At 45.9% G+C, this 17,086-nt stretch overlaps 1 protein-coding gene across 6 annotated transcripts in view; it reads right to left on the minus strand.

Moving 5' to 3' along the window:
- The window catches only part of Tacc2 (transforming acidic coiled-coil containing protein 2), a 152,523-nt gene that overhangs the window by 44,521 nt on the left and 90,916 nt on the right, over positions 1–17,086 (minus strand). For all 6 annotated transcript variants that reach the window (XM_008827272.3, XM_008827270.3, XM_029560723.1 and 3 more), the window contains one exon: positions 3,995–4,131. In XM_008827272.3, the coding sequence (XP_008825494.1) occupies positions 3,995–4,131 (137 nt within the window). The remainder of the gene's footprint in view (positions 1–3,994; positions 4,132–17,086) is intronic.

Raw genomic sequence — 17,086 nt, forward strand, 5'->3', positions numbered from 1 at the left:
ACTCCACACCCAGTCCTTCTGTCCCGTGGAGCACAAACAAGCTCAGAGATTGTTTTGTAAAATGATGTCTTTATTCACAGCCAGAGGTCTTGGCTATTATTTCCTGTAGTTCCTTCTGCACCTTTAGTAACATTCCAGGCACTCTGCAGAGGAAAACTAAACAATAGATTTTCCTCTCCAGCCCTTTCTTTCCCATGGTTCTCAGAACAAACCTTTCTCTGCCTAGGACCACCCACACAAACAGCCCTGAGCCTTCCCACGCCTTCACAGTGCCCTGCAGGTCTGAGGAATGGATGGAGGGATGGGGCGCAGCTTCCAATACGTGTAGCAAATCAGAAGGTCCAAGTCACAGGGGTGGTTATGCAGACACATTCCCAGCCAGGTCTGCTGACTGTGTAATCCTCATACCAAGAAGCTCACTGCAGCTCTCAAAGTGAAAGTCCCTGTTCAAAGACTCCAAGGGGTATAATCAAAGTTCTGAGAGACAGTGACTTCGTGACAATTAACACCTCCAACACCCTCCTCCGGATTGTCTCTTAAGCATCTATAATAGTCATTCCTTTAAAAAATTATTATTTTTTCTTTTTTTATCTTTTATTATAATGTAACACCACACATTTATCTTTTGATGTGATATCTTCACACACTCCAGAGTACAGCAATGTGTCCTGAAAAGATTACTACACTGAAAAGTGAGAGATGAGTCCTAATGTCAGTACCTTTTTCTAATGTTTTTTATTTACTATTTTTATTTCATGTGTATGAATGTATTATACGTATGCAAGTGCCCCGTGTTGTGCAATGCCCATGGAGGTCAGAAGAGGATGTCATATCTCCTAGAACTAGAGTTGCAGATGGTTGTAAGACTCCATCTAGGTACTGACAATAGAACCTCTACAAGAGCAGCCAGTGCTCTTAACTGCTGAACTGCATCGCATGCCCTGGAATTGGAGTTATGGACGGTTGATAGCCACCATGTGGGTGCTGGGAACTGAACCTGGGTCCTCTGCAAGAGCAGCCAGTGCTCTTAACTGCTGAGCTGTCTCTCAAGCCCCTAATATTCATTTTTTATGAACTGCAGGCTAATAAAGAGGTGGACATTGTATGAACGGAGAAGGCACTCTGCTTTATTGAAAGGGAAGTCAGGGAAGGGCCAGCCCAGCTACCACTGTTCAGCAATAACCACTGCTCCCCCAATCCTCTGCACATCCACCACGATGAAGTCCTGCAGCCAGAGCTTGGCCAAATGGAAGCTCTTCATTTATAATCTGATCACCAGAGAGTCCCTGGCATGTACCACCATGAGCTGAGGCTTGATCTTCCTCTCTCACATAGTTCTATAGGCGGGACTCTTCTCCCTCACAATGTAGGCTTCAGACACCACAATACTGTGACCAGATTCCTAGTCCAATACTTATGGACTTTCTAAAACCAGTGACTGCATTAGAATATCCATTTAGTGGGTTTGACCCAGGTTCTGATGCAGAATCCATTAAAGACTAGAGCCTTCTACAGTCATATTCCTAGAACAGAACCCCGTCTTTTCCCATGGTACCCTTTCTGAACAGCAGGGCCCACTTTATGTTGTTTAGCAGTTCTGTTTCCTAGCGCCATGCATGTGGTAGTATGAAATGATCCTGATTGTGACTATTCCCAAAGACAACCTTGTGCTCTTGTGAAAATGAACAGAATAATCAGATTAAAGCCTGAAGGAAATTCAAGGATGAGATGTTTCAAAGGATGAAAACAGCAAGTGTATCAACTTATCTCAATAGTGGAGTTACGGACATAGTATTTTCTATATTATAGGGGACAATGCATAGTAGCTGTTATTTGTTGTTCTGGGGTACCTTTGGATCTAGCCAAACCAGGAAAAAAGTAATAGTACATTATGAAACTAAAGGGTCACTAACCTAAAAAAGGAAGGTGATTACGACAAGTTTTGGGAACAAGTATTGTTTGAATTCATAGCACGAGTAGGATGTCTTCAAAGGAGAAATGTCATCTGTCTTCATTTATTATCAGCTATTAAGAGCCATTCTAGGATTATGCAGCCATCTTGGAGGAAACTATCCTTGACATGGGGGGAGCACCATCATGTGCTTCCAAATCACCGTGTTCAGTGTCCTCTGAAATAACTGCCTGTTGTCTTTGCTGCCCTTTGAACCAGTACAGACCAGTGAGCAGCTGCCCTTTGAACCAGTACAGACCAGTGAGCACCTGATTCTGAGCATATAGAATAGAATGGGATCTTGTCCTGTTTTTATGTGAGATGACTGCCAAGCATCTATCGCTTAATATGCTGTGCTATATATGTATCTTAGGGATCTAACACTGGTCAACTGTCATACTTTGATGCCAATCAAGTTTTGGGGATAAAATGATAACCCTACTAAAGTCAGGTGACTCTACAGCTCCAAAAAATGTGGTGTGGATAAGTTCTGTACGTGAAGAAGAAAAAAGAAAGTAGAAGTGAACCCGAAAATGTTTTTAAAAAGTCAGGCATAAGAAAGACAGCAACCAGAAATGACAAACGGTTCCCAGGAGTGGTCAGAATACCAGCAGGGAATCCCAGAAGGCTCACCCAGGGCCACAAAGATGGCCTTCCGCCATGTATGCTTTAATCACATCTGACCTAAGGGTCTACAAGGTGTTTGTTATGCAGCCATTTTCCATTTAAAACTGTAGGTGAATTTGTAAAAGTGACATGAAAATATCTTTTTCTATTCGTTACTGCAGGAAATGAAGGATGTAAAAGTCCCTGAAATGTAACCAGCCCTTTGGTTCATCTCCATTTTAAAATCAGATCAACACTCAAAAATCCCCTCTCAGCCCAACATCTACAGACTCAGCTGAGAGCTGTCAGCCCTCCACGAAGGATCCAGTCCCAGGAAAATTATGTGCCATGTTCTGCAACACAAGGCAGCCCATTGTTTAGGACTAAGCCCTGGGAATGTATATACTTTCTGAATTAGTGACCTGCATAAACTTCCAGCAGAAAAAATAAATTCCATCCATTTTTTTCTAATATCAACATCAAGATCAGAATATTATTTTATGTTACAAGCCATTTGGCTCTCGAGCAGGACAAGAATGACCCCAGCCTTAAGCCCGCCCTCTTCTCTCACCACCAGCTCCATGCTGCACTGGAGCTCCAGGCACATCAAGAAGATGGGGTTGGGACAGGAGAAGAGGTAGACCTTGGAACTGAGCACCCACAGGCATCCAGTGCATGGGCTAAAGGGAGTTGGCTCTGCAGACTTCCAAAGGCCAGAATGGAGTCCTTTAAGAGCTATCCAGGTCTAAAGATGTTACCTCTTGATCCCTGACCAGCCTGTGGGCCATTTCTAGCAGACTGGGTCTCCTTCCAGGTTTCACGTTAAACTTCCCATTAGACATGATTCTGCCTCCACTGGCGTAAAGGGGAAGGACACGGAACATCAGCCATGTGAACAGGGAGCGGTGGGGTTGAAATCTGTTCTGACCCCCAGTAATATTACATCTAAGTGGTACTTGAAGGTGACATTTAACTCCTACTAGGAAAGGGAGGACATGGGCAAGTGATGAGCAATCAGAAACTCCAAGAGTATGGAAGGGTCACCTTTCATGGACTGATTCTTCTTACCCATGTTCTGACTTGGCTGCCCAAGCCTTAGTTGCTGTCCTTAGACTACAGAGTCATATGGGCTATCAGGAGCCAGCAATCTCATGGGAGCAAGAGGTCCAACAAGGATCTAAGACCACCGGAAACTTCCAATACCCAGTTACCTTACCCATTCAAACCTGCAAGTAAAAGGCCCTCAGAGCAAACCAGCAGATGCACACTGGGGAGCACACAGCATAACTCACTCTCCCTGCCCACCCTCAGACTTCACGAAAATCTGTGAAACATAAAACAGCCAGAGAAAGGGCCCCAGCTGCTGTGGGTTATCAACTGTATAAGGAGCCAACTCTCTCTGTTCCCTAGGGCTGGGGGCTTTTGACCCTTGGTTACCTGGTTCTTCAGGGGCTGGTGGAGTGCTGACTTCAGGCTCTGGAATGACTTCAGGGGGTGGAGGGGGTGGGGCTGGTGGTGCTTTGACAGGGGTTGTCGACTCCGGGGTCTCAAAGGCTTCTTCAGAGTCGGAACTCCTGGTGAAGAGAGGAGAGGAACACAGGTGAGACGGAGCCAAGTGGAGAGTCTGTTGAGCAGGCAGCCATGACATTCTGAGCCAGGGACCAGAGGACACGGGCCCAACCCTCAATTCAACTACTGGGAGATGGGTGTGAAGGTCACTTTGAAGCATGATTCCCTGGAATTGGGTTGAATTTTACCACTGGCTTTGTGAGTAAATGATTTATTCTTTGAACTCAGCTCTACTTGAAAGGTATAAGTCTACCTTAGCAAGAAATGCACACACAGTGGGCTCTTAAGATAAGTTTTAATATATACTATTTGGCACACAGTTGGTCTAACAGATATAGAGACTCTTAATGCTTAGTACCTTGGCTCCAGTCCACCTCTAGAATCCCCACCTTAGAAATCCCCATTCCCACCCCATTCCCCCATTCTCTCTACTCCCCTCCTTCCCAGAGCTTCAGTGCTCATCAGTCTCCTCCACTGGGCCAAAATCTCCATGCACGTGGCTGGCCTTGTTTACCACAGCACCCAGAGCCTAAAACTGAAGGCATGTGTGGAGTGAATGAGTGAAAGCCAGCAAGCCTGTCAGTGGATGGTAAGCCAGACCAAGCCACAAAGCATGACCTGCCGCCCCTGGTGGTGTGGAGACAGCTTTAATGATCCCCAGGAAAGCCTGCCTTCGGGAAGTTTCTTTGCTCGGAGACCACCACAGGGAAAAGTCCACCAAGAGAAGCTCCTCTAAGTAACGAGGAGAGGCCGTGAGCAGGCCCTGCCTGGGCTAAAGAAAGCCCCACAGACAGCCTTCTCCCTTCCTGCTTCCCTCAGCCACTAGATCTTAGGCCAGAACCAGGCTCCCTGGTTATATTCTTCCATGCTGCCTATGGGCCAGACAGAAGCTGCTCATCGATTCAAGATCACCAGAGAACCAGGGCCAACTTCACTTTTGAAGACAACAGCAGCAGGCTGGTCCATGTCAGAATATTCCCAATGCACCCAAATGCCAAGTGATTCATTAGCAAGGAAGGAAGAGGCTGATAACAAGGGCATGGGTACTCAGGAGTGTAGACTGGGTGGGACATAGGATTGATCTCAAGGAGCTAATTGCTGAAGGTTTATAATCAGCGTTTCACACAGAGCAGGTGAGATGGAACACGGTATGCTGGGATACAATGTACTAGATCACATGGGTATCACTGAACCACACCAGCACTGGGAGACGCTCAAGCTGCTGACACAGGGTCACAGGAACAGTGACTCTGGTAGATGCCACCACCTTCTAAAGACCATCAGCCAGTGAGCAGAGCAACAGCAAGCAACCCCTCAGTTCTTCACTAAGGACCTGGAAAAGGAGCCCCCTCGGTGAGTTCCCTTTAGAACATCTACAACAGGGCTGGAGATGTGGCTTTCTTGGTACAGTGCTTGCCTAGCATGCATGAAACCATGGGTTCACTCCCCAGCACTACATAAACCAGGTGGTGGCCCACATCTATAATCCCAGCACTCAGGAGGTAGAGACAGGAGTTTCAGAAGTTCAAGGTCATCCTTGACTCCATATCATGTCTGAGGCCTCCCTAGGCTACATGAAACCCTGTTTCAAAAAAATTAATAAAATATAAAGAACAAGTATGTCAATATTCATTTTACAGCTTATTGTGAGAGACTTATTTCATCAGTACCAACCAATGATTGCCCTAAGGACCTGCACCTCCAACCAACCAGAGCCCTCCAGGGACCCAATGAGACCAAAAGAATCATCAAGAGTTGCTTTTGATGCAATCTGATGAGCTAAAGTCAACTTAATATTAGATTTCATGAATAAACACAATTCACAGACACCCAACAGGGAAGACACTGATTTTTTTTTTGCACACAGACATTAATATTTAAAAGACTTATCCTTTGTCTGCAGGGAAAACTTAAGATCCAATTTGCACTTGGACAGCAACAGAGCTAGGTATGTAATGTTCTACATAATCTCTTTAGGGGTATGAAAACAAAAGGTGGTCACACAAGTGAGCAGTGTCAAGGAATGGAAGTTCGGATCACCTTGCTGGGCCTAGGACATAGCCCTGGGAACAGTCCACCTCACCCAGTTCTGACTCCACACACATCAAGAACAACATTAACAAGACACACAGAGCTGACTTGCCTATTTCTGGAGTCCCCAGTGCTGCTCACAGCTGTCCACATCCACTGGGCCCATCCCACTGGGGACCACATCTGCCAGGAGCCAAAAGCCATGTCCACCGATAGCCCCAATCCTCTAATCCTGGTCGCTGCACTCAGCCAGGGATGCTGTGGGCTTCTCGGGTGTTCGGAGATCCCTGGCTGCCTACTCAAGCCGAGATGCAGGGAGAGGGACTGAGCGATTGCTTCTTCATCCCTGGTTATTGGCAACTTGCAGCTTTGGAGCACAAAGGGCCCTGGTCTTTCTCAATAGCACAAGTGACAAGGAGGGCCGGATGCTCTTGCATGCTAGCTGTGAGTTCCAATGAGGTTTCTGTGGCTGCAGCTGCCAGACTGCACACCTGCTCAGAGGATTGCCATTCACTCAGGCCTGGAGGGGAGGCAATCTGGGGTGGGCAGAACACAGAGAAACCAAGCCCCTTGTATTTCTGCATCTTTACTATGAACTGCATGTATCAAAACACCACAGACCACTGTGGGTCACTAGAATGATACTTCCGGTGCTGCTGGCCCGTTTTCCTATTTCCACACCTTCTCCCAGGAGCAGAGGGCAAGTTAATTAGAGGAGGCAGATAGCAGCTTTTCAAATTAGCTCTTTTCTCCCTATTCAGTTTTCAGAGGCTTAAAAACATTTCCAAGAGTGAGAATTTCTGCAGTCCACCCACTGAGAGTTTGTACACAAAAATAAAGCGGCACGTTACAATTCCAGTGCATGAAAGCAATTCCTGTCGGCTGTGTGATTATGTTTCCTACCAGAAGAAAATAAAGTACAAATAATTATCCTGTTAAGACGCCACACATTTAAAAATGAAAAAAGGATTAAATTAATTTGTGGCAAATTTGTATCAGAAAGAGAAATGGTGTCACAACTTGCTAAAAACCCTCCAAATTTCAGGAAAATATGTTAACCAGTAGGTGTGACTGTTATATTCACCATGTAAATATATGCAAGAGTATAGTGTATAAACACACACTCCTATATGCAAAGTAGAACAGCTGCCATTGGTGGAACATTCTATTATGTGTTGGACACCAACCTAGGTCCATATGTATTATCTACCATCTTCAAAGCTATGGGCTAGAGACGTAGCTCAGTTGGTGCTTGCTTAGCAAGAGGCCCAGGGTTCAACCCCAACACCAAAATAAACCAGGTGGGGTGGTACAGAAAAAAAAAGTCACAACAACAACAAAAACTATCCTCCCTGTTGGAGAACAGGCTTATTTTACAGACGGACAAATAACACTTAGAGAAACAAATTATTTTGCCCAAGGCTATATAGTTAGTAAATGAGGGGAACCAAAGCTCAAATTCCACTGTCAGCCTCTGAAACCTGTCACAACTGTGGCCTCCCAACATTTGTAACAAGCTAGATTTCTATGTTCTTATTACGCAAAGCCTATCATGGAGGACAATTAAGCTGTTTAAATGAACTTGTAGGTGTAACAGTGGGGGCTGGGGATGCCAACAGCAGCGTTATCCTTGCCAATCTCTCTCCTGGCTGCACGGTATCAGGTAAAGTCTTGCTAGAGCCAAGAAGTAATTACAAACCCTGTTTTTTTAACAGCCTGTTCTTGTGATTATGGGAGTTTCCAGAAGGCAAATGGGGCAGGACAGACATCTAACTGCACAAGCCAATTCATCTATCTGCACAAGGCAGTATTTGGGGAGTACTCAGCACCACAGTGTGGGGTGTGCAGATGAGAGGAAAGATGGAGATATATAACCCCGGGTTTAAACAGACTGTGCTAGCCTTGGAAACCCGAGCCTGCTAGGCTCCCTGACTGTGTTAGTCCCGTTAAAAAACGTTTCTCAGGGTGGGGGATGTGGCTCAGTGGAAGAGCATTTATTTGCCCAGCATGTTCAAAGCCCAGCTCTGATAAAAAAGGAGAGAGAGTAAGAGAGCGAGAGAGAGAGAGAATGAATATAAACCTTTCTCAAATATTTTTTGTGAATTACAAAAAATCTTTACAAACCTCTGATGTCTAACCAAACACAGTCTGAAAAATCTTTGGTCTATGCAGTGTGAGCTCAGCCACTCCAGTGACATGCTGTGACATGCTTCAGGAACTGTCCCCAAAACAACAGCCAGGCAGAGGAAAAATGAAGACCTTAAGGTATTTGTGATTTAGTTTAAATTTCATGTTTATACTTACACAAATTATAACAAAATAGTCTTGTCAGGAGCTACACAGATACACAATATACACACATTAAGTCCAACTGTACCTGTGAACACATGAATCCTAAAAGGTGGGTGTTTTTAAATGAAGGGGCACTATATTTTCCCAATATATTGCTAAGTGGTTACATTCTGCTCAAGTTTGACTGGCGATAATTCAAGGACTTGGGATAATAATCTGCAGCGACTACACAATGTTCCAACGCTGAATCCAGAAGAACAGTTAGTGATTAGGGACTACTGCAACACATGGACTACATCTTCTTAAATATGTAAAGAAACAGGCCCAGTGAGCGGAGCTACCTGCCCCCAGTCACAGCCCATCCACGGTAGCCAAGCTAGCAATCTTCAGGGTTGCCTCCATTAAACACTGCCTCCCAATAAGGGTCTCTGCTCTCAATACCCCTGCTCTGGAAACCCAAGGTTCCCTGTACTAGAATGCTGCCTAATTATTAAGAATCAGTTCATAAGCATTGCTAGTGGGGAAGGAGATTCATTTGTGCATATCTGTTCTAGACCAAGTCGTCAGTCTGCTAGTTTTCAGAGAGTGACCAGGGACTAGATGGAGGGCCTGGGAACACACATCGGGAAAGAAGAGACGGGGAGGGGAGCCCACCTTAGCCCCACTTTCTATTAGAAACGGGAGATTCACCAGGACACAAATCCTAAATTCTGATTGCTGTGTTCAACCCAAAGCCCATGAGCTGCCTGTCCTTGGACGACCAAGCTCAAGTAAAGACCATGGCTCTGGCCAAAAGCCCTGCTTCCGGGATGATCAGATTGGCATTGTCTAGTCCAAAAGACCATCTGCCGTCCCTGAAGAGAGAGGGAACCCTTCCAGAAACAAAACTAAGCTCTCAGTCTCGTTTGTCTGCAGCTCATGTAAGAGTCTGATGAATTTGTAAGTGGGTAGTTTTGAAACTGCTGCATACTCAATTCTTAGCGAAATACTATGCTGAATGACAACTTTAGACAGCCTTGACAACAGAAGTTTTCCCGGCCAACACACACACACACACACACACGCACGCACGCACGCACGCACGCACGCACGCACACACACACACACATACACAATCCTTCCTTCCTCTTGTCTAGAACAACTTGCCCGGACTGGTAGTTTTTCAGGAATGCCTGACAGGGAACCTCACTTTCATTTCCCACCCTGGAGTTAGACAAGCCATTTGCTCTGTCCTATCATTCTTCAAACATAGGTGAAAGCAGATCATGATTCCAACACTAAGCCAGTCTCAGACAGTAAAGTGACCAAAGAGCAGATGGCCGGGAGCTGGTATCCATGAACACAAAGCCGGGGCTGGCAAGTTGGGCTGCTAGAATTTTCCAGGCTGACACCTATGGTCACCTGGGGAAAATCAAGCACATGACAGAATATTTATCTCTAGACTCCCAGCACCTGGAGTCCATTGGGCTTATGAGGTGGGATCTATTTTCAGATGTAAATTGCTATGTAAAGAGGTCAGCCAGGTCAAAGGCTAAGGAAGTGCTTGGCCAAGGGGAGAAAGCACACGGAGGGTGGGTTCCTCAGTCCCGGCTAAGGCCAGCTGTAAACTAAATGTGGCCAGGAGAAGCAGGATTCTGGATAGCCAAGGCACAAGCAGAATTTAGTGCAAGGTTACAGCGCCCAGGACTCGGATTGAGAGAGAGGAACGTGAGCTCGCCAGTTTTGGATGTCTTGGCCCTCAGCACACAGCTTAAATTCCAGGAAGGTAATTCTGACTGTCCGACAGGTCCGCCTTGGTCATATGCCCACATCCTGGCTAGTAGAGGCAGCAAAACTTAGTAATTAAACAACCCAAAAGGATGAGGAAGACATAATTCGCCCCCAGCAGTCAGGAGGGAGAGTGGGTGGCAGGTAGTACGAACAAAAAGTGCCCAACAGACCCCTTCCCAGCCACAACACTCACTTGAGTATGTGGCCCTAATCAGTTATACCACTTGGCCACTTGGGCCCTGGATTGTTTGTCCAGCAAATGAGGATAATACTAACCATAAGGAAAAGCCTTGCCCTAATCGCCACTAAGCAGAAGATAGATGGGCAGCGGAGCCGGGAGAAGGGGGTCACAGACGACAGCCCAAGCCCTGGGCTTGCTTGTCAGCCTGACGAGTTATGGTAGCTGAGCCCTGCCTCAGCTTTCATGAGACTCAATTTGAAACATAACAGAATGTCTTAACTGACAGTCATGAGATCAATCATGGGACCCTGACCAGCCTTACAGAGGAGTTAGATGAGAGGTAGCCAAGAAAACAGCAGCTGTATTTGGTAGCTGCATCTCCTGAACCCTTTGTGGTTAAGTCATTGGAGGCTGCAGAAAGGTTGTTTCTGCCATATAAAAAACAAAAGCACCACGGCATTCTCCCACATATGTTCACTGACCAATCTGTATCCTTTAGACACTAGATTTTCCTTATGATATCACTTATATTGTAATTTTCACACACACACACACACACACGTACATAAACGTATAATTTTTTAATTAAAAAAAGACTTAGAAAAAGAGAGAAAAAGTACTCAGACTATTATTTCTTTGCCTTTATACTCTGATATCTCTAAAACTTCATCTTTGTAGCTAAACTCCTTTCTTGAGTAATATAAGTTAGAAGTTTTTCTTTTGAGGTATTTGGTGGTAAACCTAGGGCCTTACACATGTTAGGTTAGACAAATGCCCTACCACTGAGATCCTAAGTCAGAATCTTTACTTTAAATTCATATTTGTTAAAAATTTAACAGGAGGGGCTGGAAAGATAGTTCAGCGTTTGAGAGAACTGGCTGTTCTTGCAGAAGATCTGAGTTTGAACCCCAGCACCCACATAGCAGCTAACAACTACCCATAACTCCACTTCCAGGGATCCAACGCCCTCTTCTGTCCTCTGTGGGCACTACATAACAGGGATGCACTTACATACATGCAGGCATAACACTCATACACATAAAATAAAAATAAATCAAGCCAGGAGTGGTGGCACACACCTGTAAGCCCAGCACTCAGGAGGTAGAGGCAGGCAGATCTCTGTGTGTTCAAGGCCAGCCTGGTCTACATAGTGAGTTCCAGGACAGCTGGGGCTACAGGGAGACCCTGTCTCAAAAAGACTAAAAAATAAAATAAATAAATAAATAAAAAAATTTAACAGGAAATAAGACATTCATGGACATTAGCAAGGATTACACACACACACACACACACACACACACAGACACAGACACACACACACACACACACACACACACACACCCTAGTTTGCTTTCTATTATTATGATAAAACAGTCTGACCAAAAACAACTTGGGAAGGAATGGGTTTCTTCCCTCTGGAACTTCAGAAGCCCAGCCTCCACCATCTCCATTTCTCTCAACATCATCTTCCAGGTTCCAACAGAACAGCTCAGTAAGCTCCAAACACTAAATGGCTTTTCCAGCCCGAATGCTGGAAAGTTCCAAATGCTTCCACTAGCCTCCCCAAAACAACATGGTCAGGTCCTTCACAGCAATAGCCCACTCTCTGGTACCAATTTCTGTCCTAGTTTGCTTTCTGTCTCTGTGATAAAAACACTCTGACTGAAAGCAACTTGGGGAGGAAATGGTTTATTGTATCTCACACTTCCAAGTGACAGTCCATCTTCAAGGGAAATAAGGGAGGAACTCAGGTCAGGAACGGAAGTAGAGACTGGGAAGGGACACTGCTTACTGGCTTGCTCCTCTGGCCTGTGCTCAGCATGCTTTCTTCCAGGACCACCTGCCCAGGGATGGCACCACCCACAGTGGATGCTCCCACATCACTCAATAATCAAGAAAGTGCCTCACAGACATGCCCAGATGCCAAACCACAGACAAAATTCTCCAACTGAGGGTCCCTCTTCCCATGTGTGTCAAGTTGACCACTGAAGCTGTCCAGCACAATATATTACAGTGAATTCAGGAAAACATGAAGGTTTCTAACAGGTTGTCATTAACAGTCCTTGTAATTTCTCCAGGAAGAAGAGCAGTAATTTCTCACCTGGTCAGAAGCCACAAGCAGGCAGGGGTTCTCACCCACCCATAACGCAGCTACAACACAGCAGCAACCTCTCTGCTCAGCCAAGAGCTGTAAGGCTCGGCCCAACCACTAGGCTCTCCCAAGCATGTGGCATGTAACAGCTCCTCCCTCAGCACCACCTGACTCGGAGGGAGCCATGTACGCTTACACGTATACTTGAGAGTCCCACAGTATGTGCTATGGAAGGAAAGCCTGGCAAGCTAAGGATCAAACATATACATGGCATGTGTTTATTTAGAATAATTAGTGATAAACATATACAAATGTTTATAAATATATATGCAGATGTGCATACATGAATGCTTTGTACAGAATGACGTATACACATATAAAGACAGCATATAAGTGCTGCTTTTGTAATTCAGAAAAAAATATTTAAACACAGTATTAGAAACAACAGGCTGCCTTGGCATAGGAAGACACTGGCTCCAATGAGGAGAGGCCCCTCCCCAGTGCTGGGGGCTCAATAATCAGCTCCAATTGCTCAGTGAGTTCCTCCTAATCTCATCTAAGTCCTCACTATGACAAATGGGGCTGAGCTGGGGTCTATCTGCACAGCTGGAGAGTGTCCAAGGAAACAGCAGTTACGGGAAAGTGCCAACAAGGACAAGTTTGGAAGAGCAGCAAAGGAGGTGACTCCCCAGCACAGCCTAGGGCAGACACACCCACCAGTGGCAGCTGCCCACCAAGCACTACCCTTGGGGATGCAGTGGGATCCACTCCAGATGCTTCTCCAGCCAACAGGAAGCATCCACCCACGGCTCATGGTCCACAGGCATCAAGTGGCTACGGGATTTAGGATGGAGGTGCCCAGTCCGGGGCTGCAGCCGTGTCAGGAAAGGGAACGCCACCACAGTTGCACACCTCAGCTGACAAAGATTGTTTCCTCACAGGGCTTTTGTACTCTTTTCTTCACAACAGGCGAGAGAGGCTGGTAACTTCCATGCCTCCAGCACAGGACCTACCACCAAGTGAAGGAACCTGAGTAGGGAGGTGACCCAGTAGATCACCCCCATTCTCCAGATGCTTGAATCCTCCTGGTGTCTGAGGCTAAGAATGTGAAGCCTGTGACTGACTGGGTGCAATGGTGTATTCCTGAGATTGCAGCTACTCAGGAGGCTGGAACACAAGTTCTAGGCCAGCCTGGACAACTTAGTGAGAACCTAACTCGAAATAAAAGGACAAAGGATGGGGGTACAGTTCATCAGTAGAGCATCTGCCTAGCATTCCTGAGGCCCTGTTTGATCCCCAGTGTTGCAAAAAATAAACACAAAGTACATGGCAGAGGCTCTGAACGTGACGAGCATGGAATTGACCTCTGCAAATTAGTCCTTGGTCCAAATTAGTCCTCAGTTTCCCAGAGCATCTTCACCTCACCTCTGGAGGAAGGGATGAGGGTACCCTATGGGGGCCCACAGCCTCACCCAGGGATCCTCCCACTTGGCCCTGCTCCTGTGCTCCCCTTTGTGTGAGCCACCCTTCATTCACTAAGGAGTGCTGACTAGAGGAGGCTGTCCCGTGCCATCACTCTTGCAGGAGCCTAAAGTTCCTGGAACCTAAGAGCATCTCTGGGGTCAGTTAAATGACCTCTGCCGGGGAGTGATGTCAGTCCCCAAATGTGATGCTCTCATCCATGTACATCCTAGGAGAAGGGCAATGCCACCCAAGGGTCCAGAGTAGACAGGGGATGATACATCTCCGAGTACTCTCCCAAAAGGCAACTGTGGATTCAGCTCTGGCCCAGGGACCCTGTTCCCAGCTCCTCTCTAGTGTGTCCTGCCTCTGTATGTCTCCCTCCCACTTGCTCCCCAGCCCGTTCCTCCACTTTCTGCCTGGCTCCCCACTTTCCGCTCTAGACTGAAGGTAAGGAACATGGGGAGCCCGGCCTGCTAAGAATCCTGCACTCTCTGTCAATAACTAAAGCTCACAGATTCTGACTTTACAATTTCTTGTTTATAACTTTGCCTTTAAACTGGCACTTCAAAGCCTTGCAAATTATTGTGAGAAGGGAGGAGGGGACGGCAGGCTCTTGCTGCGCTGCACAGTCATACCCCTGTATGAGTCTTTGTGCTGTCCCACTCAGGGGAAACACAGGAGCCACACTGAGGAGTCCCGCTGAGGAGTCACTATTTCTTTTTTTAAAAAATATTTTATTTATTATTTTTTTAACAGAGCATAGGGTAGGGGTTTATTTACAGAAGAGTGGGCGCCCCACATTTACGGCTGCACCATAAAGTCCACACTCAAATACAGATCCTCTGACCTCCTGACAGCCACACAAAATTGTGAGAGGTGCCTCTTGGTGTTCTCGGCTTATATATCCTTTGCCCCTCCCCCCACATGCAGCTAAGGTCGACTGACTGGGTGGGAGGGGTAATTGACTCCACCCACAAGGAGTCACTGTTTCTACCAAACATAGCCACAGCTTTGTAGAGTTCCCAGAGAAAGTGGCACCTCGGTTAAATATTCTACAGGCTGAATGATGAATTAAAAGTTCAGTGATTGTGGAGAGCTGGAATGTTGGAAGTTGACAGTCAAATTATCTTGGGCTATCTTTAGCCCCCTAGATAACCACATATTGCCCTTCTCTGTGTTTGAGCCTTATGGACTATACTAATAGACCACTAGCTTCCACCAACCCAAAGGCTAAGAATGTCATCAGATTCTATCAGATGCCTGTAACAGAGCATTCCCAATTTTGCTATAATCAGCTTACCTAATATTTCCACTAATGTACTGGGCAAAATACCTTGATTTATGACTTTCTTTGTTCTGTTACTATAGAAACTTCATGAAGCTGTTACCACTTTGGTCTACAGCAGTGGTGGTGACCTGAGTCTGTGTTCTGGGCCACACTCAATCATATTTGGCTCCAGAATAAACTATCCCTTATCTCATTTGAAGTGAGGGCCATTTTTTTTTTTTTTTTTGCATCGACACCTTACATGCCTGTATCAGCCAATTAGTGAATCCTAAGCAGCTCTAAAGAGCATGGTGAGCCCCTAGTGAGAGCCAATCAGCTGAGGTATTCAGAAGACAAATGCTCCCTCTTCCCAACATCTCCCTCCAATTCAGACCTCAGACCTTAGGCTATGCCCTGAGCAGATGCTCAACAAACTCCCTCCCAACCATGGCTCCCTGTGATTCAGGCTGCCTTTCTCCAGCTCTGTGAAGCAACAGCCCCTGGTCTACCACGAACCTCAATGAATCTCAACTTGAGTTTTGTACATTAAAATAAATCTAGGCTTGGGATGGAATGGTATGGTATATTTTAGTAAAAAGTCTGAAATTTAGAAGGCTTTAAAAGCACATTTTGTGGGCTGGTGAGATGGCTCAGCAGGTAAAGGTGCCCACTGCCAAGCCTGACAACTTGAGTTCAATTTCTAAGACCAATATGGTGTAAGGGGAGAACTGACCTCTGACTTCCATACTTGAGCCCTCCATACAGGGCATGTGCCTGTGCCCCGCAACACACACAAATACATTAAAACATTTTATGGAGGTCTGCAAACAGGGCCTTTGAATGATAAGAGGCTTTAAGTCCAATCTTTTTACATAGTAAAAATGAACAGAAAGCATGTAAACAGCACACCAATTGAGACCGTCTGTGACTGTCACCTAGTGCCTGGAATGGACTTTTTTCTAAGGTCCTGCCCACGAAGCTGTATTTTCATTTTAAAAAAAAAATATATATATATATATATTTTATTCATCATTTTTACTTTTTGTGTGTTTGAGTGTATTGCCTGTATGTACGTAAGTGCACCTGTGTCGTATGATGGCCATAGAGGTCAGAAAAGGGTGTCGGGTTCTTCTGGAACTGGAATTATGGACAGTTGTTAGCTGCCATGTGGGTGCTAGGAATCAAACCCAGGTCCTCGACAAGAGCGGCCAGTGTTCTTAACCACTGAGCCATCTCTCCAGGCCCTGAGCTATTTTCACACTATTCTCTCACACATAATGGAGCAAAGTCAGGACAATCTTTGACCCATTATTACAAATTCTCAATGATTAAAGTATAAATTCTAACTAACTCTTTCTTTGCACATATTACATGACTTAGACCTGACAGCTTATGAAAAACAATCGTACATTGGTCTACGAGATACAGAATGGGGTATCAACAGATTTGACTCCAAATTTGGACAAGAGTGTTGCCAGCCTTAGGTCTCAGTTTCCTGGCCTCCATCAGGGGCAGCAGTAAAAGGCAGCCACACACGTGGTGGCCTTGGGAGATGTGTTTACTACTGTAGCACGCCTCGCACACTGCCAGGGAGGGAGAAGGTATTCACCCACAGTAGTCCTGGCAGTGTTAAAATTGTGCGATCAGAATTAGTGTATGCTTCCCACGAACACACCAGAGGAACCTAAAGCAATCTCTGGCTCCTAATTTCTTTAAAGGCCCCTGTAGTGGAGGGATAGATGAACCAATAATTCATGAGTTTACAGAATCATACACACACGCACGCGCGCACACACACACACACACACACACAGCAGGAGAGGGGAGCACTAAACAGATGTGGGAGAGAACTCATAGATCAAG

Source organism: Nannospalax galili, unplaced genomic scaffold, assembly GCF_000622305.1.
Source record: "Nannospalax galili isolate Female #2095 unplaced genomic scaffold, S.galili_v1.0 scaffold31, whole genome shotgun sequence".
Lineage (NCBI taxonomy): Eukaryota > Metazoa > Chordata > Mammalia > Rodentia > Spalacidae > Nannospalax > Nannospalax galili.